At 39.4% G+C, this 24,058-nt stretch overlaps 1 protein-coding gene and 1 long non-coding RNA gene across 2 annotated transcripts; both read left to right on the top strand.

Annotated features, from left to right (window-relative positions):
• The first annotated feature begins 3,315 nt into the window (after positions 1–3,315).
• LOC114142535 (uncharacterized) lies at positions 3,316–23,838 on the top strand. The gene is made up of 3 exons (XR_003595044.1): positions 3,316–3,425; positions 11,244–11,251; positions 23,828–23,838. It is a non-coding gene; the product is annotated as an uncharacterized LOC114142535 (long non-coding RNA).
• On the top strand, positions 13,465–19,962 carry hyal6 (hyaluronoglucosaminidase 6). Its single transcript, XM_028013868.1, has 3 exons — positions 13,465–14,495; positions 18,944–19,033; positions 19,211–19,962. Exons 1-3 carry the CDS (start codon positions 13,560–13,562, stop codon positions 19,700–19,702), a joined length of 1,518 nt encoding a protein of 505 aa, XP_027869669.1. The 5' UTR covers positions 13,465–13,559; the 3' UTR covers positions 19,703–19,962.
• Positions 23,839–24,058: the final 220 nt, after the last annotated feature.

Below are 24,058 nucleotides of genomic sequence, written 5' to 3'. Positions count from 1 at the left end.
TCCACTGAGATGTGGTCAGACATGCCCAGATGTGGAGCTGCCTTGTAGGCTCCGGGGATATTGCAGTAGACCTGGTCCAAAATGTTATTGTCTCTGGTGGGAAAGTTTATGGATTTGTGGAATTTGGGAAACACAGCCTTCAGTTCCACGTGACTAAAGTCCCCCGCCACAATCACGGCCGCCTCCGGGTTGGAGTTCATCTGCACGCTGATCAGGCAGTACAGCTCCTCTAATGCTAACTTAGCATTAGCGCTCGGTGGTATGTAGACGGCCACGATCACAATGGACGAGAGTTTTCTCACCAACTTGAAGGGTCTGCATTTCACCGCCAGATATTCCAAGTCAGGAGAGCAGAATGTGCCGACAGAGTGTGTGGCTGTACACCAGGCATTGTGTACATACGATGCCAAACCTCCGCCTCTGCCCTTACCCGAAGCTGCAGTCCGATCCGCCCGGAACAGAGCGCGCCCCGTTATCTCCACCGCTGCGTCCGGGATGTTATCCTCCAGCCAGGTCTCTGTGACAATAGTCACACAGCTGTCCATCCGGCGAGAGATAATCCGGAGTCGCACCTCGTCGATTTTGTTGACGAGGGACCTGGCATTGGCGAGGAAGAGGCTGGGGAGGGCCGGTTTATGAGGGCTACCTTGTAGCCTAGCCCGCACGCCGGCTCTCTTACCCCTCTTTTGTTTGCGCTGCCTCCTCCGTCGCCTTGGCAGCATGGGGGGAATGATCATAGTCCCAGGTGTTCGTAGCAGCTCTGGAGGAATAAAGTCCAGCTTGGCGGGTGTGTGAAGTCCAAACTGTGTTCCTATGTCCCACAGTTCTGATCTGCTATAAGTTGTCAAGGCTTCCAGTAGTGTGTTGAGCGAAGACATCAATAAAAACAGGCTAACAAAAACGAAAACACGGGAGCTCCGAGCCGCAGCGTCTACACGCGCCGCCATCTTGTAACGCAAAAAGGAAGGAAGGAAGGAAGGCTTACTTCCACCTTCCATGATGGAAATGGGCACAGACCCACCTACTCACCCAGACAACACGTACCACAGGTAGAGTAAGGATCTAAATACCTGGAGGACTATGAATGTGCAGTGTAGAGCAGTGAGTTAACCATTGACTACTGTTAACCTACAGAGCTACCGTTGGGCTGTCACAGACCTAGGAAGAGGCTAAGGCATCGCCAAAGTCTGATAAGTGGAAAAAGGCAATGAAAGATGAAATGATTTCATTTACAGAGAATAACACCTTCTCACTTGTACTATTACCAGAGGGTAGGCAGACAGTGGGGGAAGGTGGGTATGATACATATAAAGCTAGGTATGTAGCAAAGGGATGCAGCCAGGTAGAAGGACTTGACTATTCAGAGACGGTCTCTGCAACTGCAAACCTAACGTCACTACATGTGTTGATGCAACTCACTGCACAGCATGACCGTACACTAAACCAGATGGAAGTTAAAACCGCATACTTACATGCATCCATTGACCATGAGATATACATGGATCAACCCAAAGGCTTCCAGGTTAAACCAAAGAATGGTTTGCAACTTATGTGTAAGTTGAACAAATCTATCTATGGGCTCAAACAATCTGGGAGGAACTGGAATATGATGCTCCATGAGTTCCTGATAATGAATGAGTTTGTACAGAGCCAGGTTGATCACTGTATCTACACAAATTTTTCTGACAAAGGAAAGGTGATTTTGTTCGTGTGGGTTGATGATATAGTTGTGGCTGCAAGCAATGAAACGTGTCTAAAAGAGGTCAAAGAAAAACTAAAAAGTAAGTTTAAAATGAAAGATCTCATCTCATACATTTTATTGGGCTTGATTTCACACAAACAAAAGGTTCTATCAAAATGAACCAGTCCAAATACGTATATGAGTGTTAGTTTTCCAAAAGTGTTGGTGTTATTCCAAAATTTAAATTTAAGCAACTCAGACAGAATTGCTCCCACAATTCTAAGGTATTTGTGATTTGACGCATTTGACTGAAGAGGGTGGACAGCAATATCATGGAGTCCTTCCTGGAGCTTACATAGTGAGGTAATGTAAGTCCCATGATAAGGATAGAATGTTTTTTTTTCATATTATAATTGATGCATTAAAATTCCATTTGCCCAAGAGTTTCTATTAATATATTAGTTCACTTAAACAACTGCCTATTTTTTGTTAGTTGTTAAAGCTAGCCGAACAGGTGTAGAATAAGGTGTTGATTGGTTTACTGAACATTAAAACTGTTAGAAAAATCTGACGGCCATATGACTACCTGAGTTTGTTGGTTCTTCTGCAATGGATCTCTTTTTATTTCAATAGGAAATAAAAAGCTATTTCCAAGCTACAGATGATGACTCCTTGTCATCATCTGTAGCTTGTGAATACATCTTTGCAGAAGTATTAATTTACTTATTAGGTACATAGGAAACAGGAGACATCATTCTTAGTTGAACTGGTAGCCACACTGCCCTGCTCTGGCAGTGCAGGGCAGCCTTTATTGTTTTTATAAGCGCGTAACCTTCCGCTTCACAAAGTAGTGCCAACCAAACTACAATAATGACAAGCGTCGTACTCAACATCCTCAACATCATGGTGCCACATATTCTAGCCATAACACTATTTTCCAAACATATAAGAACAACATTTTTCAATCTTGGCTCTTGTGGCCGATTTTGTAAACACATCTGCGACCATGTTTTCTGTCAGACAATAAACCAAAACAATTTTACCCTGTAAAACATTGGACCTTATGAAGTGGTATTTAATCTCCACATGCTTGCTCCTTTAGCGATTCACAGGGTTCTTTGCAAGTGTATTGTCCCTTGGTTATCTTCAAACACCTTTACTGTTTGCTCAAAACTGTGGCCCATATTCTGTATCCCACAGTAGTTGGGATAGATAGAGCGCTTCTTGGATGGTCGCTGCTAATGCTACATACTGAGTCTCACATGTTGACAAGAACATCGTTGGCCCAGTCGGCGTCAGAGTATCCTAGCAGCTCTAGTTTAGTGTCACACTTGTTATAACACAACTCATAGTTTTTAGTCACTTGTAAGTATTTATACACATGCTTTAAAGCCGTCATATTTTCCTGTCTGGGATCAGACATATGTTGTGACAGTCTGCTCACAATCCAGCTGATATCAGGCCTAGTTCAGGTCATGATGTAGATGAGGCTGCCCAGCATCTCTCTGTATTTTCTTTGATCAGTTTGTTTTCCTTCTGGAACCAGATCACATTTGATTTCACTAGGAGTGGCTCTGAGTTTACACTCAAACCTTTCCAGTATCTTCTCAACATACAGTATTTTTTCTATGTTAGTACCTCTGGGATCTAGAATTGTAAGATTGAGATATCAAGGCAAATAGAACTCAGTAGCTGCTGGTAGGGGCCCTTCAAACATTCAGGGGCCCCTAGAAATGGTTTAATTGTAACACAAACCATAAATGTAAACCTGTAGCATTCATTCATTGAGTGACAATGTTATTACATTTTATTTAATGCATTCAGCTGAGAAAAAAAATGTATTGTACATTTAAGATTTAATATATAAGGAAGTTTACTTTGTAAAAGTTTAAAGAATCATCTGGATATTTTTGATTGTTGTGTTACCATGGCTACAATATGGTGTAATTTTTGTGTAAGAGCTGAGTTTGTTCACATATACATTACAGCAAATAACAACCAATAATCAGTGATTGATTTTAAACTCAGTCACATAATGGGCTCCCTGTCATGGATTTCACTAAATCTGTATTTAAACACTGTTAGTGATGCTGAGGTTCTTGGTAGAAGGGGTTCAGGGAGTCTAAATCATGATTCTGTCTAAAGCACCATATTACCTTGGGCCAGCCCTGCATGAACAGCAAGCCGCTGCTCTGCTCTGCCCATCTCTCTGCTGGAATCTACCTGGAATCCCCCGATAGCCCTTATGCCAGTCCGCCCTGCTTTTGGGACATCTTGATTTATGTAATCGTGGCATGTTTGTTTGTTCCCGTGGTCTAAACGGTAAAGTATTTTCACTGATGTTTATGTGATGTTTTGTGAACTCCAAATGCTATGAGCTGAATCTTTCTTTAGCTTTAGCAGTTAAGGTTCTGCAGTAACTTCTATTCCAAATGTCAGGGAGAGTATTGAGTAGCTCCATGATTTGGTTTATCCTCTGGTCCAATTTCCAGGTGTGTGGAGATGCCATATTCATATGCTCAGATAAATATGCACAAGTATAAGAAACATGGGAATGTCCAACCATCATAACCCTCAAGAAGGAGACAGGTTCTGTGTCCTAGAGAAGAACAGGTTGTGGTCCAAAATGTACAAATTGACTGCAGAACAAAAGCCAAAGATCTTGTGAAGATGCTGCTGAAGGTGAGTTGACATCCACAGTGAACATGAATTGAAAGGCCACTAAGAGATGAGGAAGTCTTTATGCCAAAAATAAAAGCAAAATCCTTGAAAGCTTGGGTGAAGTGACATGGCCTATGTTCTGATGAAACCAAATGGTAGTGTTGTGGGGGTGTTTTGCTACAGGAGTGACTTGTGTACTTCATTACGCAAATACCAACACAAGTTGTAATACTAAAGAAATATCTCAGATATTAAAGCTTGGACACAGGTTTTCCAAATGGACAATCATCCAAATTAGCTTACCACCAAATTAATCACAAAGTTGCTTACAGTAAAGTTAATGGTCTTAATGATAACCACAGAGCTCTGATCTCTGTCCTGTGGAAACTTTGTGGTCAGTGTTGAAAAGGCACCCAGTTCCACCAGTTCTGTCAGAAGAACTCCAGAACTCCTCATGTTTCTCACAGCAGAAACATGAGGAAACCTAAAACATGGAGGAAATGAATGGAAACTTTAAAGGGGCAGTATTATGTTTTCCAGCCATTGTGCCATTTTATAGCACAATTAAGTAACTATGTTAACTTCAGTTATTAAAAGAATGCTGTATGCCAAATATGACTTAAAAGAAACTTTACTGAGGAAGTCATCACAATAAAGCTTCTCCATGATGCCATTAACAACCATTCTTAGTTCATATGATGAGCTTAGTAGATGAGCTTCATCAGGTGTTTACTGAAAGCTGCTGCCACTAGTCTAGAGGAGCTGAGCAGGGAAGTTGCAGAGGAGAGGTGCTCTGTGACACAGAAGCAGTCTCCATCCTATTTTCATAAAGCCAATTTACACAAAGAGGAGTTTTGTGGAAATTGGTGGTGCTTTGTGGGAGAAAGAGGTTAGGCAAATTGTTGTCATGGGAGATTCAAGGATTCCTCATGTTTTGGAGGAATCTTTGAGATAGGTTTTTTATGAGGGAGTAACATAACATGATATAAATCTAAAAAAAAATTATATTATGTAATACCTCCCTTTAACTAGTTTTTAGGTCAACTTCTCATGAACTTGATCCAAAAAAGCAATAACTGTACCCAGGATTTCCGTTTGTTTCACCTCAGTTCTTCAAAACACCGTCTCACCCTAACTGGTTAAAGTCTAGTTCGGTTCTACCCCAATTTGGATATCTCCATGACGATCTGTTTTCTCACTATTATGTTCATGAAAATAGGCAAGAACATGAGAACTTGAGTGAGCAGGAGATCGTCGACTCCCCGATGATGTTAACAGCAACACTCAGCAGTGGAGAACCCTGAGGTTGAGGTTAGACTCAAATAAATGCAGATATTTTATTGTGTCTTAGAGAAATTCATTGCTGGCCCAAGCAATTATCTGATCAGCTGATCAGTTTGCTCTATGTGAAAACCATCAATATTGTGGGATTTTATTTGAATATTTTTTAAACATGTGGAATCCAGTGCGGTGACTGACATGTTGTTTGAAGTTTGCAAGGTTCGGCCTTTGCTCATACAGTGATGTAATTCAGTGGGCCAATCAACAAATGCAGTCTGCTGTCAATTGAATGGCTAGGTACATGTCAAGGTGCAGCTTGCTCTACCCCTGAAGTGAGTACGTAAACCTCCATTAGCAGATCCATTAGCAGATCCATGAGGGATCTGCTAATGGATCTATTTGTGTTCAGGATCCATGGAGAAGGGATCCTTCTCCAGTGTTCAGTAAGAGAAATTGTGCCTATTTAAAACTTTTGAAAAAAATTCACATAAAGAACCACTCTCAGTGATAATTAATCACTTGTGCTGCTGTATTCATTTCAACCTGACTACAATGCACTTGCTTAACTTCATAACGGAAAACCTTTATTCACAGATGTAGGTAGATCCATCTGAATGTCTTCAAGTGTGGAGAGGTTTCCTGTTTGAGTGAGCAATACTGACTTCAAATGTTGTGCCAGAAGGTTGTCAGACTGCAGATTAATGGTTCAAGGTGGACATTCTCTTCCCTTTCACGTTTAAATCTCAATGTCTACTAAATTTATCCTAGACTTCTATGGACTACATGTATATGTTTAGATTAATTTCCATGTAAGAAATTCTCACTGGAATGATGTACTTTCTCATTTTCTGTTCCTGTTTAACATAACAAATGAGGACTGCAATGAGGAGGGGCCAGTGCAACAATAGCAGGGCATGTGTGCCCTGAAAACACACAAAGGTTCAGAGGAACAGGGGACACTGGCTGAAATGCGCTTTAGCCGCTCATCAATGAACATTTTGCAGCCTTAAAACACCAGAACAATGATGCTAACTCATTAAAGGGCAGAGAAACAATCCTCAACACAGCCAGAAGAGGGGGACAGGTATGTCATCTTTAAAATAGAAGATAAAAAGCTATTATTTGCTACAAGATAATAAAACAAATTGCTACTGATATCCATAAGTGTTTTGCGCCTAATATATGTCTTTAGAACTTTTAAAGTGGTAGTATAATGTAAAATCAACTTTTTCGAGCTTTACATTATGTTATAATGTTATTCTGTCATCAACCTGAAGTGTGACTCTTCATGCATGCTTTAGGAATTCTTGACTCTCCCAAGGTAACCATCTGGGTTTATGAAATACTTGGGGAACAGTTTCCAAACTGAGCTTCCACATTACAAAGCACCTCCCCTACTCAACTCCTTCAAACTAATAGCAGCAGCAATCATCAAACTCCTGTTTTGCTAATCGAACCTTGGGATGTCCCAAGGTTCAACCCTGAAGTTGAACCTACAGCCTGCAGTGGGTTTAGCCCTGCAGTGAAGCTAGTTGTTAGATGGATATTTTACAGATATGCGTTCTGGGATTCAGCTGAGACAGTGATGGCTTTCCATGCTGTCTATCACAGAGATGGCAGATTCTGTGTGCTTTCTCCAGAATGTGTTTGGTCACTTAGGGACTATCAACAAATTCTAGTCGGTCAAAACAGAAAAAATCATTAATTCATTTTTCAGAATTATGTACAGTCTTGGGACAAAAATGGTGAACTGAAAGCGATTTTTGAATCTTTACCTGTACTCTAATTATTCTATCCTTTAACCCTTTTGTTCCAGTCAGCCTTTCATTTACAAACTTAATGGATTTTACCTCCATTATGCTGCGAGCATTTGATTAGCTCACAGCATCAAATGTTCAAGCTTCATTGGGGAGTCCATCACATCTTCTACAGGAACCAATATTTGTTTTGTCTCCCAGAGTTTAAAAAGAAAAATACATCATGTGTTTCTGCAGCCCTGGTTTGGGACTTCTTGCAGTTTGTTCTTGATGCATCTGTGGCATGTTGGTGCAGGTTCACCTTTTAAGGTGAGTGGTAGATGGCACCAGTGTAACCTTTAAAGCTAAGTGCGTATCCTCCTCCCTTATACACATACCATTTCATCTGAGCTTTGTGGCGAGACATGTTGTGGAATGTCTCATTCAGAGTCATGTCTTCTCCAAACACTGCATTGGTCATTGCATCCAGGTTAGTGTTGTACTCTCCCTTTGTCTGGCTTTCAGACTGTTTTTTTATAATCATGCCTGTCTTGGGTTCAGGACTGTGGTTGGGTTGTGTGTCCCTCATGCTCTCTGAGAGTGTGTGCGGTTGGACAGGTGCCTTAGGCTTGGGGTTTTCGTCAGGGTAGGTGATTTCATTGTCCAGCTTGTTTTGGGCTCTGTCCCATGCCTGGCACTAAATTTTGCCTTTAGCTCCTGGATTGTTGTGGGACTTGGCTGTGAAACCTCCAAGGCTCTCCGCCTCCTCCTGCAGCCTCTGGGTGTGCAGACCTGACCTATAGGTACGGTGTGCACATCCTGAAGGAGCCGTTGTTTTGTCCTAGTCCTGCTGCTTCATGCTGTTTTCAGTTTGGTTGTCATCTACAGAAATTTTTTCTTTTCAGTTACCTCGCAATATTTTTGTGTTCCCTCACAAAACATTTAGCATTTTGCAATCAGCAAATATTTCTGAATGCAACAAATGTAAGGCTATTTTGTCACAATGTCACAAATGTCAATTTCAAATATACATATACACAAAGAGTCTCAGTGAAAATGTCTTTATATATTCTGAACTCTTTGGAGCAAAACAAACTGATTGAAAATCCATTTATTCATTGCATGTTTGTGTCTGTGTAAGGTTGACACAAAAAGACAAAATCAAGTCAGTCAGTTATTTCCCTGTGAAAATAACTCCAAAATAGTCCATATAGTTTGGATGTAGTTTTTCTTTCTTTTCTTCTTACAAATCATACTGTTTATATCTTAGAAATGATGAAAAAAGATGGAAAGCCCATGTTTGGCCTGTTCTGCTTTTGCACATCGGTGCATTTCCTATCTTAAAGAAAAAGATATGAAACTTGAGATATTTCACAAACCAGATATTAACATACATGGAAAAACCCTATGAAAACTTTATATTATAGCAGAAAGTAAGCCTTTCTTATGGTAGATACCATAAGAAAGGCTTTCAGTATTCAATTATGCCGCATGAACTGATCCGTACATTATTGCGAGAGAATGCAAAAACTATTGCAAGGAAATGCAAAAGAAACAAGAAATCCTCCAAGTCCCCTAGAGGCTCTGTAGTCACCTACCCAATTAATAATTGAATTTTGTGAGGTGAGGCTCAACCCCTCTTAGTGAGCCCTTTTTGTAATTTTGCTGTATGTTCATTTGCTGTTTTTTTTCCTTTGCAGATTTAGTTTGTGATTTGCTTCCATGTTTTGTTGATTATTCATTTGCTTTGCATGTTTGCTTTGCTTATTTGGTTAGGAATACTCTTTCTTTTTTTGCATTAATATTATTTTTTGTATAAAGATTTACTGTTAAATATGTGTTATGCATAAGGTGCAGCTTTGGGTCAGAAAATGTGCAATATATTACAAAAACGATTTGATTTATTTATCTTATACTTGAAATAAAATACAATGGAAAAAAAAGACAAATAAAAAAATATTGAGAGTAGTCATTAATTAGTACAATATGAGAGCAGTTATTCCCTAACCTAACATATTGAAACCCCTGGCAGATCTGAGATTAAGATGATCTTTCAATTTGACCAACATGTTCCTTTTTAAATGAATTAAATGAATTTTGACTAAAGTCAGTCTTTAACTAAAATAAAATAGTGAATCTGTAGGAGAAGTTTCCAGGTGATTGCAAGGAGGGCTTCATGTATGTGATGCCAATAAACATTTTTTCATTGATTAGTATGATGGATTCAAAATGTTTAATTAAAATATAAATAAAATTATCAATTGATTTTTTTTAAATATTTCATTTCACTCTGTTTAGCAATGAGATATGTTTGTCTTATTTCCTGTTAAAAAATCCCATCTTGTCTCAAAATTGGAAATTTGCCAAGAATATGAAGAATTTTGTGATTATGTAACTACTTATAGAATGTCTCAACATTGACTTTATTCAGCTAATAATTGTCTTGACAACAGATCCTCCCTCCTGAGCAGTGGACCTCTGCAGCTCCTCCAGAGTCTCCATGCTCTCCTGTCAGTCCAGGTGGATGTCTATGTCCTGGTCCATCCTGTCTCCATGTCCAGATGACGGATTGATCAGAACTCTTGGATGTTGTAGCAGAACCTAACCTACAGTCCAAAAACTGTGTTAATGAGGCAGTGGCTGATGGCTTGTTGCCCTGGCAAGTGATCATTGTCATCAGTATTCATGGTTTGATGAATGGACCATCTCAGCCTTTGACTGTATGAGATGGTACCTGCTGGGATTAAAGTTTAAAACATTTGAGATGTTCTTTCAGTACCTTAATTGCAGTTTTTGCTATTTTTACAGGCTTCTTAGGTATTTTACATGGTCAAAGAGCTTCATTGTTAAACTCAAGTTAAGTGTTATTTGAACCTATTAACTGAGAAAGGTTATGGAATCTTGAGATTAGCATTATGAAGCAGTAGCTTATCGCTTGTAGGAAAATATCACTACGTCAAAAAAGGTTTTCTCAGAATGACAATTTACATCAGAACCATCTGGTTCCAATCAGCCAACCTTGACTGCTTTAAACTGTTCAGTTGTGTTTATGTAAGACAAATCATCGAAATGAGTCTTTCATTCTGGTACGAACTGAGACTTTGCGTTTGGGGGGTCTGTCTTGTGGTCTGGAGTCATAATTTTTCCAGAGGCCCCTTTTTTTCCTGCGGTTTTGTGGAACGCCAGAGTGGCTTCACCACATTCTGCTTGTTTTGGTTGAGCTTCACCATGAAAACCGGTGAGAAACTCGCAGCCTGTGGAGCCTGCTGTCAGAACCCAAGACAAACTGAAGAAAAGGTCATAGCAAAAAAAGATTTCAAGGAAACATCTAATCGATTTATGACAAACTGTTAATGTTTTCCTTCAGCCATCTTCTTTCCTAGCTTGTGTACTGATCCAGATTTTTACTGTGATCCCTGAGAGCTTTTCCTATTAAAATGATTAGATGACCTCAGCTTTGTGCTAATACTTACATTGAGAACCCTCAGCTCAAAGGCGGTTTCTTCCTCCTCTGCTCTGGTAACTGTGCTGGAAACGCTGGGAGATTTTCCATTTCATTCTTGGAGGAAACCTCTTTGTCTGTGTTTCTTAAGAGCCAAGTCACTATGTTTCTTCTCCAACTTTGGAAAGGATGAAATGTGAATTACTCGCATATGGGGAGCACCAGAGGAAATTAGATGAGGTTTGTGGTGGGGCTCCTTCATAAGACCAGAGCAAAGCAGGGATGACAGACAAGATATGGAGTCAGAATTGCAAACAGACTAGACCAATGCTTGTTAAGAAATTGATTCCATTCATGGGAATACATAAAAAAATATTTTGTAGCAGTTGTTATTCCATGCAAAACAATTTAATGCCTGACTGCGTATTAACAGCTTTGCAAGTTTTTTGAGTTAGATGATTAAGTTTTAATATTATCCATTTTCATAATTTTCTAATTTTCTTAGATTATTAATGGGGTTTATCGTCTGTAAACCATAATCACAGTTACTATGTGTGTAATGAGTGAAAATAAGTTTCACTTTCTGAAATGAATGACAAGCACTATTAAGCTTTTCAAACATTTTAAAAGAGGGGGCGTGCCATGGTGGCGTAGCGGTTAGCGTGACCCGTATTTGGAGGCCTTGAGTCCTTGACGCGGCTGTCGCAGGTTTGACTCCTGGACCCGACAACATTTGCCGCATGTCTTCCCCTCTCTCCTTCCCCGTTTCCTGTCAGCCTACTATCATATAAGGGACACTAGAGCCCACAAAAAGACCCCCTGGAGGGGTAAAAAACCAAAAAAACATTTTAAAAAACAGGCTGTTCTAATTTAAAACAAAAAAACAAATATTATAAAGGCTCTCCTTTCTATTTTACACATCAAATAAAGGTTTTATAAATCTAAAAATGGTTTTGTGTTGAATTATCCACTTTACGTGTGACCATCCATCTACAAAGAAACCCAACGTCATTGGCTGGTATCCAGGAACTGATTTTTTTTAGTTATGATCCATATCTCATGACATATGTGAGAGTTGGAACCAGTTTATCATGCATCAGTTCCTCTGTCCAGCTCCTGTTCAATCCAAGCATCAACTTGTGAACAAGAGACCAAGATGCTTTTAACTGACTCAATAACCCAGTGAATTATTACTAATTCTTTTATGAGTTTTTAGACTTGTGTAAAGATGTAGTTTAGTGAATGGCAAATTCTTCTGGAATAAACATGAATGTGTACTTTTCAATAAGAATGTGCAAGTTAAAAACAAAACATTTGTAACATAGTAGTGTAGACATGACTTGGGGATAAGGCCAGAAGGATCAAAAAAACTGGATTTGGTGTGACAAAGTGTTCCGTAAACTGAACAGTGAATTGTCCTGTGAGGAGTTTGCTACTTCATGAAAACACAAAACAAACCAAAAAACGATCAAAACAAAAGTTACAGACTTCAGAGATCCAAATATAGATTATGAACAGGAAAGATGTTTTTCTGCCTAAAAAAAAATCAATCCTCCAGCTGCAGCTGATCCAGAATGCTGCTGCTGGTTATGTGCTCTATCTTTCTAAAACCAGGAAGTCAGAGCACACCACCCCAGTTCTACAGTCCCTCCACTGTAGCTCAGAGAATAAACTTTAAAATACTGCTAGTTTATAAATCACTGAACGGCTCAGCACCACAATACTTTAAAGATCTGCTGTTGTTGTATCAACCTTCCAGACCTCTCAGGTTCTGGTTCTGCTCTGCATCCCCAGAACCAGAACCAAACATGGAGAAGCAACATTCAGCTTCTATGCACCACAAATCTGGAGCAAACTCCCAGAAAACTGTAAAACAGCTGAAACACTGACTTCCTTTAAATCTCGACTGAAAAACCACCTGGTTAGAGTAATTATGAAATTAATGATGGTACTTGACTTAATGTAATGTTTTGATTATTGATTCTATGTTGCATGACTTCGTGTTTTTGTGATTTGAAAAGCCTTGTTGGTGAAATCTGCTATACAAATAAAATGTGATTTGATTTTCAAATTTCTGTTAGAAGTCCATAGTAGGGGGCGTGCTGTGGTGGCGCAGGGGTTAGTGCGCCCCACGTCTGGAGGTCTTGGTCCTCGACGCGGACATCGCGGGTTCGACTCCCGGTCCCGGTGACCTTTGCCGCATGTCATCCCCCCTCTCCTGTCTGCCTACTGTCGCAAAAAATACGAGCCACTAGCGCCACAATAACTCTTCGGAGAAAAAAAAAAGTCCATAGTAGACTTCAGATTTCTTTGTTAAAATAAATCCATTAATTTTTTAAACAAATCTCTACTGTGAGTGTCCATGCTATATCTGTGAGAAGCTTGCCACTTTCTGACCTTTTGGAGTTCCATCTATTTTATGACAGTTTGATTTCACTTAATGTGCCTTTGTGTTTTCATTGGTTTACTAATTTTTTAAAACTATTTTTACTATGAAGCACTTTGTGACTGCTGTATGAGAAAGATGCTAGATAAATAAAATGTACTCACTATTTTTTCCAAAGCAGTCTTACTCTTTGAGAACAAAGTAGGTTTGTGTTTGTGGAATCTGGAGCTCTCACTTCAGTGGCCATTGCTCATGATGTTCAAAGGCCTGGCTGATTATCCTTGTTCATTGATGCTCAAATGATCTCTTTCTGAACATCTAATTTCTTTTTTCTCCCTATCTCACTAATTGCTTCATGAAGAACCATCGGCCATGGTGCAAATAGGACTCCACCTCCTGCCACTGGTCCTTTGGCTTGGCACAGAGGAAAAGCTCCAAGTTCAAGGTCACAGAACAAAACCAGCTCAAACACCTTTGATCCCTCATCTGCCTTTTGTTATAATCTGGAACGCCCCTACCGAGTCATGTCGCCTTCGATTTAAGGTGGATCTAGACCTCAGCATTTTTGACATTGTAGCAAACCTTAATGAGACATTAAGTGGACCGAATGTCACAATATTCTACCATGGTCATCTGGGATACTACCCATACTACTCCAGCTCAGGTGTTGCTATCAATGGTGGCCTGCCACAGAACCAGAGCATTTCCAAACATCTGAACAAGGCCCGAGTAGACATTGACAAGCTAATACCACACAAGGATTTTCGAGGCCTCGGTGTCATTGACTGGGAGAACTGGAGGCCTCAGTGGGTACGAAATTGGGGTTCCAAAGACATCTACCGTAAAAAGTCCAAGGAACAGATCCACAAGCTCCACCCACACTGGCCAGAAAGCAAAGTGGAAAAAGAAGCAAAGGATCGTTTTGAAAAGTCAGGGCAAGCTTTCATGAATCTCACTTTGGCGCTGGCTGAAGCTCGGAGACCAGACGGTCTGTGGGGGTTCTATCTTTTTCCAGACTGTTACAACTATGGCTACAAACAACACCCACAATGCTATACTGGTGAATGTCCCAATGTTGAACATGTACGCAATGACCATTTAATGTGGCTCTGGAAAAAAAGCACAGCCCTCTACCCATCCATCTACCTGGACTTTGAGCTGAAATCTTCCTCAAACACCATCAAGTTTGTTCACTATCGAGTGAAAGAAGCCATGAGGATTGCAACTATTGCACATACAGACTACACATTGCCAGTCTTTGTCTACTCCAGACCTTTTTATGCCTACACCTTTGTTGTGCTTTCAGAGGTATGTTTTCAGTATTTCAATATAAAATTTAATGAATTATACTGCATCACAATTTTAAAGTTTCTTTCTGCAATTTCAACAGATAAACTTAAACTACAAGCTGTTACAATAGGGGTTCAAGCCCACTTTAGCAAAGTTGGACTTGCATTCATCTCCTGTGCCCTGCTGATTTGCCAAATATTATCTGAATCAACGGTTGAAGGAAAATGGTGTTTCTCGGCTTTGAACATTTTGTGAAAGCACGTTTTGAGACATTTATTTAAGTGTTATGCTCAATTACTTTCTACTGTTATGTAGAGTGACAAAATGTCCTCTTTTCCCCTGACATGTCCACTTTTGACGTTCTGTCCAGGATACAGGAGGTTTCTTTGATGAAGATTTTCAGGTATTCAGTGTTTTCCAGCAGACAGCTGGACTTAAATTGATTGGTGAGATGCATGGAGAATAAGAGCCCCTCTTTTATTTGATGTCCTCCTGGAACTACCCAGCAAAATCCTGATGAAGCGCAATGATGGGGTGGTGGGGTGCAGAGCAGAGACGCATGCATGTAGACAGAACAAAGTGGGCAGCACTCAGTGTAGCTTTATGAGGGAGCAATAGCAGTGTTGTATAGTAACGAAGTAAAAATACTTCACTACTTTACTTAAGTATATTTTGGAGTACTTCATACTTTCCTCGAGTATGAAAATTTTTGATGACTTTCACTTTTACTTCACTATATTTCCGAACTTAATTGCGTACTTTTACTCCGATACATTTTCAATGTGTGGTTTAGTTACTCGTTACAAAAAAGCGAGAGAGAGAAACAAAGTGTTTTGACCCCACCTACTGATTAGCAAGTAGCAAGCAGGCTACCGAACAAAGTCCGTAGCCTGCTTGCCTGGGCTTGTTCATCACCACCAATAGGATACACCTGTTTAGCTCCTCCCATTAAACACAAAGCAAGTCTCGCAATCAGCAGCAGCCACATGGAGGAGGAGACGGAGACCACAACGACTGCAACTACGTCGGGCACAGCTCCAGGGGAACCACCAGCTGGTGATGAGAGCCCCTGGCCTTATTTAAACACAATACACTCTTTCGTGGGTGTTAAAGATTCGTCGTACCGCATGCAGTTTATGTTATTCCTGCCCAAAGATGTGGAAATTCTATCTTACAAAAACTCCCCGTCCAACTTGAAGAAACACATCGAGGTAACGTCTTATGAAATGGTTATAATCCTCCTGTATCAGTAACTATAGCTTGGTCACTAGACACTACTGTATTGTGAAACGTTGACCATAAATGAACTTTGTTTGGCATTGTTTCAGTTCCATACGTGGTGTATTTAGCTTAGGCCTAATGTTGACTGTATCAGGCTACCTAGACTCCTCTGTTCAAGGGGGGACAGAAGCCATAGCGATAGCAATTTAGACTAAATTTAACAAATATAGGAAAGGCATGCAAGTTCAAAACCATTAACATGTGCTACTCTGTAAAACTGGAACAATCTATTAGCAGGTTTAATTTTGCCTGCACTTGGTTGGGTACATTATTTTAAGTGTATTTGACAAGTTTACCAAAATATAAAAAATGTCATTCAAACTGCATTTGCTTTGTTTTACTTTTTACTTGTACTTTTCATTACATTACTTGAGTACATCCATTTTTACAGTAATTTCCATACTTAAGTACAAGAAGTTTCAGATACTTTAAGACTTTAACTCAAGTAACATTTCAGTCAGTGACTTCGACTTTTACCAAAGTCATATTTTGGAGAGGTACTTGTACTTTTACTTGACTCTGAGATTTCAGTACTTTATACAACACTGAGCAATAGTTTATCTATTAAATTGACTGAGAAGAACAAAGACATAAACTAAACACTGTAGACTGTGATATGTTCTTAGAGTGTCTTTGTGAGACTGCTGGTAGTGATTTTTACTATTACACTGAATACAATTTCAGAATTTTAGCTAAGTTTTTGTCCAGTTTGCCTAAAATGTGAACTATTATTTTTACAGGTAAATTTTCTAAGCTATAGAAGAATATTAGGGATATACTGATGTGGAAAATTTAGGCCAATATTATTAGCCGTTATTAATTCTGATGTTTGGCAGTATTAACTGATATCATGTATATTATACATATTTTTCTACACTTTTGTCATAATTTAAAAGTGACCATACTACCTACATTGCTTCTCTGCTTCAGCAACCCATAATCTTGTACTGCATCACTAAAGTTGACACACAACTGAACAAATACTGCATGACCAACTCCTTCCTGTGTCCCTCCAAAACACAAAGGACAACAAGATGAAAATAAACAAAGGTTTTTCAAATCAGCCTAGTTTTACTTATTGGACCAATACCAGCAGTAACATGTAGCCAGCTTCATAGCTGGTGAAGCACTGTCTTAATTCATAATCAGATTTACAAATATAGACCACCTGCATGTTATTGTTTACATAAGGAAATTCCACGCATGCGGACAAAGCTGGAGGGCAAAAAGACTATTCTTTTACATGTCATCCATAGCCGCGCTGCTGCCGTAGAATAACTCTGTTAACTCAATCAAACTTGGACATGTAGATATTATTCATTTCGTGCTCCACAGCAAAGTGAAAAACCGTTAAAGTACAACTCAAAACCAAGTCTTTCTCGCTCTCTGTATCGCTACACATACTTGTTGCCAGAACAACACCACTTCATGTTTCAGGATTTGACACTCAAATATTTGCCACATAAAGAACAGAACATTCCATCTGTTTCAGTAGTATATGTTTAGGCTTAATGTTTTTGATTATTATTAAGTGATTGCTGTGGTAGGCTATAGCTACTGCTGCTATTAGCTAACAGCTGCTTGCAGGTTATGTTTCTTTTCTGCATTTGTTACACATGCAAACTGTAGCCCACAAAATGTACATTTCATTAAAAAACTAAACAAAAACTGTTATTGCCGTCTTACCAGTACTCTTTAATAAAGCTAATTTATTTTTAGACTTGCTTTGGCTAGCTCCTATGCTGTGAGAGGACATAGTGACCACTTCTAACTCTGACATATTATCTTACTACCTCCAATGATGCATTATCTGTTGTTTTTCTGCCATTCATTTTTTGCCATCTGTTTCTCTTTATAGAAGCTATGTCTTATGCTTAGCTGTGACTGTGTCTGGGGGTGTTGGCTGAGCTATTGTTGCCTTTAACTTCATGTCCTTTCTGCAGATGGTACACCTATTGCTGTATTTCAGTTTACTGGGGAAAGTTGTGGCAAATGGCTTCTCACATTGAGCCTAATTCTGCTGCAGGTTTCTTCTTGTTAAAGATACAACTAACTGAAAGCTCATCTGTTTAGCTATGTTTCTATCCTAGATGAAACCACTATTGCTGCCATAAACTATTTTTTCAACATAGAAAGTACTCCCAGACCAGTGAATTTGTGTTTTGTGTCTGTTGTAACTTCTCAAGTCCCCAGTAAGTTGTGGCAGATGGCTTCTCACATTGAGCCTGATTCTGCTGCAGGTTTTTTCCTGTTAAAGATGCAGTGTGTAACTTTTATGAAAAATGTTACAGAATGCAATATGTAAACAAAACATTTCTGATAGAAGTCACATACTGCCAACTTAATGTAATGTTAAAAGCAGAATCAGCCAGAACCCAAAACGCAGCCACAACAAGAGGATGTTTCACCAAAGGTTTTATTACAAAAGTAATTGGAGTGGAAGGGTGTTGCCTCACTGGTGGAGTCAGGGGTGGGGATCCACAGAGGTCAGGAGTCCAGCCAGGGGCAGGTAGGGTAAATGGACAGGGGGAGATATGGGGGGGCTCAGGGGACAAGCAGACGACAGGGACAAAATCCACCAACCAGAAGCCGAGTCTTGAAACGGTCCAGGATCATGCACGGGAGGGTCTCAGGCAATGAAAATCCAGAATCCAGAAGGCAGGAGGCAGGGTCAGAGACAGGCAGGGTTCAGCAACAGGACTTGCAACAGCAGAAGGATTAGGCAAAACTCTGTGGTCAAAAACAGGCAGGATCAGAAACCAGAAAACTCTTTGGAACATGGGACAACAAGGCTTGAAAGCTGTGACAGTGGCAACAGACGATCTGGCACTGAGCTGGTGACGAGCAGCTGTTTAAATAGGAACCAACTCAGTGCAGGTGAGGGCAATGAGCAATCAGCACAGCCAAGGCAGAGCTGAAGGGCTGGAAACATGACATTTAAAGGGAATTTTTTCTTTCTACTGTTACAGGATGCATGCTCAATATGACGAGCTGCTGCAAAGTTCATCTCTTCATTTGCAGAAAACTCAGTGCAACCAACTTTACACTGGCCTTCCATGTTCATTCAGGAATAATTGCAGTAGAACCAGATATTAATGCAATTTGATGGAGTTTGTTAGATAATGAACCTTTTTGTCCATGTAAATATTAACTAAACTCAACTGAAAGTTTTCATTTTGTTAAAGAGTGACTTAGTTCATACTATCGGGGAGAGTGCTGCTTTGGGAGCATCAGGTGTTGTCCTCTGGGGATCATCAGAGTATGCTCGGTCAAAGGTAAATGTTAAAAGCAAAGCAGAGAAAACTAAGCAATTTAAAGTAGTCTTCTGTAATACTAATTTTTTTTGAAGTTATCACTATCCTTTAGTTCTTCATCTTTTGCTGATTTTGCATGGAAGGAGATACTTTCTTATTTAAGAGCATTGACAATGTCTCCTTTTATTTTTCTTCTAGAGGAACTGCCTTACTGTAAAGAAGTACATTGATGGACCGTTGGGACATTATGTCATAAATGTCACCGCAGCAGCTAAATTATGCAGCAAAGCACTTTGCAAGAAGAATGGAAGATGTGTCCGAAAGAGCCTGGACTCACGATACTATCTCCACCTCAACCCACGCTACTTTCACATCCACCATAACCCAGCCCCTGGCGGCCCTCGCTTTGAGGTAAGGGGTCACCTCAACAGCCATGACATTCTGGACATGAGGCACAAGTTCACCTGCCAGTGCTACCAGGGCTGGACTGGTGTTTACTGTGAGATCCCACAAACTCAGCCACCACCTCTATCCCCTCCTGTCCTAATTACACACCCTTGGGGCAAGAGCCTGGTGGCACATATTATGCTCCTCCTTTCTGTCCACTTCCCCTGTCTGTATATTATCATGTTCTTGGGACTCTGTCTGGTCATAAAAGGTCTTATTCTGCAGACATCAAAGATATCATAACTCCATGGTATTTTCAGTGTTCAGTTAAACTAGTTAAGCTTGAGAGCAGCCCTCAGCAACCCTAAATACATTAACAGTCCAATGACAATAATTCCAGATTTGATTTTTGAATTGTATGTCTGTTCCTATCATTGTACTGCTGTTGATTACAAGGTTTCAATGCATTGATTGGTTTTTGAATATGGACAATTCTAAGGGCCCTGGATGGACAGCCCCCCACAAAATAGTGTTTTGTTTTTTTTTTGTTCATAGAAATAGAAAAAAATTGGGGCCCTGTCGATTACAAAATTAATCATGTTCTGTTTTAAAAAATTGTTTTTAGCAGTAAAAATTACATGTTACCCCTCCTAGACCAAAAAGCACACATCTAAATTTGTATTGAATCCTTCCCTGGATCTGCATGAAATGGTTTGTTCCTGATTGGTGATCTTAAAGGTGACGGTGTTCAGCAGCTCTAACCCTCGATACCAGCATAACCTTTAACCCCTGTCCCAGTGAAAAAGGTGAGCAACACTGTGTCCAATGACAAGCTAGTTAGCATCATTCCAGGGAATCTATAGGGATTTCTCAGTGTCTTTGCTCTTTTTACAATTACACAACAAAAACAATGTATATATTACTGACAGAAATTCAAACAATCTTTTTAAAATGACAATAAAACACAGCTTTCTGTCTGGACTGGAAGCAGTCCAAACAGTTTTACGTTAGCATTTAAATTACAAATATATGTTGCCACATCCCTCTTGACTTGTCCTGTCCTAAGAGAAATTAAAGCTGCAGGATGTAACTTTTATAAAAATATACTTTTTTGAATATTTTTAAAACTGTCATTAAATTGTGAAAGTATGGCATGAGAGATAATCTGTGAAAAATGTATTTCTTCTGCCTTCTGCCACTGCTATCTAGAAACAACCAATCAGAGGCAGGAGGCGGGTTTAAGCGCTGTCAATCACAATCTTATGTGGCTGCTCATCTTCTCTGTCTCTCTCTCTGTGCTATGCTGCACCTAGCATAGCCTGTTGTGAATGCTCTGTCTAGTTAGCATAGCTACCAATGATGGCAGATAAACGGTTTTCCTGTAACTATAAGTTTTTTCTCTGCCATTAACACTGCAGTGTGTGAGGTTGATTGACAGCACTAAGATTCTCCTCCTACTTCTGATTGGTTGTTTTGGTTGGAACATTGCATTACTTTAGCTAGCAATAGTAGTTCAGGGAGGATGTGGAGGAGATTGATTGTTTTCACAGATTATCTGTCTCATAACAAACTGTCAAGACATGGTGACAGCTTTAACAAATATGGAGAAAACATATTTTTTATTAAAGTTATATACTGCAGCCTGAATGAAATGCAACAACATAGCATTTTTTGAGAAGTCTGGATTGCTTTATGTATATTTTGCATGTTGCCTATGACTGTTGCTCGTGAGGAGAGACATTTCAGTAATCTAAAACTAATTTTAAAAAATGTAAGCAGCCTATTTGCATACAGCATGCAAACTGCTGCGTGTAAAGTCCACTAGCGGTAAATGTTGTGCTAGTATCAAAGAAAGCAAGGCAGTTGCAAACCTTTAAAATTTGGGTCAAATAGACTCAAGAAATTGTAACAGTAGGTGGGGCCCAATTTATTTTTTGTCATGGGGCCCAAGATTGCTGGCGGCGCCCCTGACACCAGATAACAAAGTGTAAGTTGTATGTCAGTTGTACCTTGTTGGGAGCCTGTTTGTTGAGTGGATGTCCTCTTCTCACTGATGAGAATATATGGTGTATTAGAGAATGCTGCTGTCTTGCTTTCACACCCCACAGCCAGACAGCATTCATGCAGACAGCCATAGGTGGTCAGCCCAAACTCTGATGTTAGACAGTCAATAGAATGTGACTCTCCTATGTCACAGTGTGTGAAATCGTAATGAGGCAACTGTTTGTGATTTGCCAATAGATTGTAAACCAATCCCTCATTTGGGAAAGGGAGTAACTTTGTGCCACTTTATATATGTTGTGAAACCCTGTAAATAAATGAGAAATTGTGCCTTTAGACACAATTGTGTGATTTCATCTTTCATGAAAGTCACTAACTGTGTGGCAGCTAATTTAAGATTAGCTCTGGATTTGGGACCAAAGTTTGTAATCAGTGAATCAGCTTGAGGCTGAGATCAGGACTAGACTGGATTTCAATATTGCATTATGGAATATTTACTGAAAACTACAACCCTGTTACTCAACATGTTAATTTTCAAAATTTGGTAAAAAAAAAAAAAAAAACTTCACAGAATCTAACTTCTCTTTTACTGAGCAAATCAGTAAGTAGTTCATGTCTTACTGTTTTGTTATTGTAACATGTAAGTTAAGCAACATGTATGAAATAATAATGCTGTAGAAAGAAGTCAAACTGTTTACCTACATACCATGTGATCTGACTTGGACAGTAGGATGCTTTTTAAACAAACAGGAGAAACTCAGATGCTTTTTTAACTAAATTGATGAATTAGTTAACTTTTTGTTTTGGTACTAATGTTAAATCTAAAACACAGCCACTTAGTTGAGGCCTAATCTCTGGAGCAGGATTTGTGGTTTATGAAGCTAACTTCAGGTTGAGTTTAGAATATTTAGTATTACAATGCTGCTTCATGTCATACTTGGATCTGTCACTAATATAAGTTACATTGTAACATATAGCTTGATGCTATGATAGTGTCGCTTCTGAACCAGTCAGAGCCCTTAACAAATGAAAATAATGAAAAGAATGGCAGTGCATGAACACAAGTGTTCTTGGTTCTTTTTTTCCTCCTCAGTCACATGGTGAGGTCAGTTTACTCGAAGACCCTTGTGATCTCAGCAGAACTGATTCTTATGTTCCTAAAACTGAGGCTAATGAGTAAAACTTGTTCTAAAAGTTGAACATTAGAATCTAATTTTGTGTGTTTCAGTTAGAGGGCATCTTCCTTAAAAGATCTCCTAATGACAAAATGATGGATTGATGATTCAATAACATGATTTGTGATATAAGATGACAAACATCCTGCATTTCTATAGTGCTTCATCTAGTCTAGAGGACACCAAAGCAATTTACACTACAGTCAGTCAGATAGTGACTTACATATTAGAAAATGCAGTTTTCTGGTATTCACAGGTCATGCTGCTTTCTCACTCCACGACCAAATGGTTGATAACAAATGGTCAAATGGCGACCCTAATGGCAAAAAACGTACTCACTAGCATACACTCAGCTCTACAGAGCTCTGCTAATGAGCTGATATTGGAGCCAGGTGTGCTGAAGCAGAGATATCTTAAGGTTACAAGATTCTGTCCCTCAAGGAACGCAATTTGAACCAAGACAAAAGAGAAATCCTACAACCACTAAATTCGGATGCTACTCCAGTTTTCTTTACATTTCTGGATTAAGAAAGATATGCTGAGTGTCTTCTTCAAAGGTTTACATGTCTTTTCCTTCAATAGTTCTTGATGCAGCACCCCACAGGTGAAGAGGAGAACAGGTTTCTCAAAGGGTTTGCTTTGTTTGACTCAGTTCAGTCAAAACGTACGGAGCCCCCAAGGGGACATAAGGAAAAAAAAATTTATTTTGCATTAACTCGCAAAACTTTTAATATGTTTTGCGTTCCCTTGCAATATGCTTAATGCAATATTTGCTGGTCCATTATGTACACAATCACAGATGTCAATTTAAAATTTCAAATATATACACATTTAAAGAGCCTCGGTGAAATTATGTTTACTATTAACTCTTTGGTGCAAAAAACCGATTGAAAATCGATTTATTCACTGCATGTTTACGTCTGTTTGTGTAAAGTTGAGTTGGAACTGAACATGAAAACGTCCCTTTAAACCATTCAGATTACAAACACAATAGAGACACAATCAAAACTGTAAGATAACTTTATTACCCCATGATAATAACTCAGAAATAGTTTGGATGTATTTTTTACTTCTTTCCTACTTGTGGAAAGTTTTTGTTTATATCATAGGTTTGTGGTGCATTTCTAACCTATAGAAAAAGATATAAAACTTAAGATATTTTACTAGATATTAACATACATAGAAAAATCTTAGGAAAGCCTTATACAGCACAGGTGTCAAACTCCAGTCCTCAAGGGCTGCTGTCCTGCAGTTTTTAAAACACTGGAATGAAATGGCTTAATGACCTCCTCCTTGTGTAGATCAGTTCTCCAGAGCCTTAATGACCTAATTATTCTGTTCAGGTGGTGCAGCAGAGACACATCTAAAAGTTGCAGGGCAGTGGCCCTGCAGGACTGGAGTTTGACAACCCTGTTATACAGGGTTTCCCCTAGTGTATCGTAAGCAGCCATGCTTCCTAGACACCCTGCCAGGCTAAGTGTTG

Source organism: Xiphophorus couchianus, chromosome 4 (assembly GCF_001444195.1).
Source record: "Xiphophorus couchianus chromosome 4, X_couchianus-1.0, whole genome shotgun sequence".
NCBI classification, from domain to species: domain Eukaryota; kingdom Metazoa; phylum Chordata; class Actinopteri; order Cyprinodontiformes; family Poeciliidae; genus Xiphophorus; species Xiphophorus couchianus.
The sequence above is the reverse complement of the archived record's forward strand: the minus strand, read 5'-3'. Positions and strand labels throughout refer to the sequence as shown.